Raw genomic sequence first — 974 nt, 5'->3', positions numbered from 1 at the left:
CCCCCCCCGCCGCCCCGCCTCAGTTGCTCACGGCTGTTGAGCCAGTAGATCTTGGGGGGCACGGCGCTCTTGGGGGGGTCGCAGGGCAGCACCACGGGATCCCCCTCCTCCACCTCCACCGGCATCACCTTCTCCTTGGGCCACTGCGGCGTGTCTGGGGACCACAACAGCTGGGGGGCACGGGCAGCTGGGGGGACCCCCCAAGCCAGCCAGGGACCCCCGTGTCCAGGGGGTTCCCCCTGCCCTCCTAAACCAGCCTGGGACCCCCGTGTCTGGGGGGTTCCCCCCCCCCAAACCAGTCAGGAACACCCAGGTCCAGGGGATTTTTCCTGCCCCACCCAAACTAGCCAGGGACTCCAGTGTCTGGGCCTTGAGTGAGCTGGTGTGGCAAGGAAATTGGGGGGGGGGGATCTAGGGGGACCCTGTAGGATCTGGGGGCTCCCAGGGGGATTTTAGGGGGCCCCCATTGGGCTCTGAGGGGGCTTAAGGGACCCTTAGGGGGCTCTGGGGCACCCCAGGGGGATTTAGGGGATGCCAGGGCAGCTTTTGGGGGATTCAGGGGACCTCAGGGCAGCTTTTGGGGGATTCAGGGGATGCCAGGGCAGCTTTTGGGGGATTTAGGGGACCTCGGGGCAGCTTTTGGGCCACCCAGGGGGGGAATTCGGAGGGGCCCAGGAGGGGGTGGAGGCTGCCCAGGGGGATGCCGGGGGGGGGTCTTGGGGTGCCTGGGGGTTCCGGGGTCCCCGTCTCACTCTCGGCGATGACGCGGGCCTCAAGGGAGAGCGCGGTGCCCAGGGCATTGGCGGCGAAGCAGCGGTACCGGCCCTGCAGGCGGCCGGCCAGGCTGGCGTTGATGACCAGCGTCCCCGTGCCGGGGGTCACCGTCACCCCCGGGTGGTCCTCGGGGACGAAGGGCTGGTCCTCCCGCGTCCAACGGTACCTGCGGGCAGGGGGGTCACCGTCACTGCGGGGGG

The 974-nt window shown here is 69.6% G+C and overlaps 1 protein-coding gene across 1 annotated transcript in view; it reads right to left on the bottom strand.

Moving 5' to 3' along the window:
• Nucleotides 1-31: 31 nt before the first annotated feature.
• LOC104839762 (neuronal-glial cell adhesion molecule-like) overlaps nucleotides 32-974 on the bottom strand; it is a gene marked incomplete at both ends in the record, with an annotated part of 1,087 nt that continues 144 nt past the window's right edge. The window contains 2 exons of the mRNA XM_010580221.1: nucleotides 32-154; nucleotides 753-940. Of these exons, the coding sequence (XP_010578523.1) occupies nucleotides 32-154; nucleotides 753-940 (311 nt within the window). The remainder of the gene's footprint in view (nucleotides 155-752; nucleotides 941-974) is intronic.

This window comes from Haliaeetus leucocephalus, unplaced genomic scaffold (genome assembly GCF_000737465.1).
Source record: "Haliaeetus leucocephalus isolate CR32 unplaced genomic scaffold, Haliaeetus_leucocephalus-4.0 Scaffold697, whole genome shotgun sequence".
Taxonomy (NCBI): domain Eukaryota; kingdom Metazoa; phylum Chordata; class Aves; order Accipitriformes; family Accipitridae; genus Haliaeetus; species Haliaeetus leucocephalus.
This window is presented reverse-complemented; position numbering and strand designations above follow the sequence as displayed.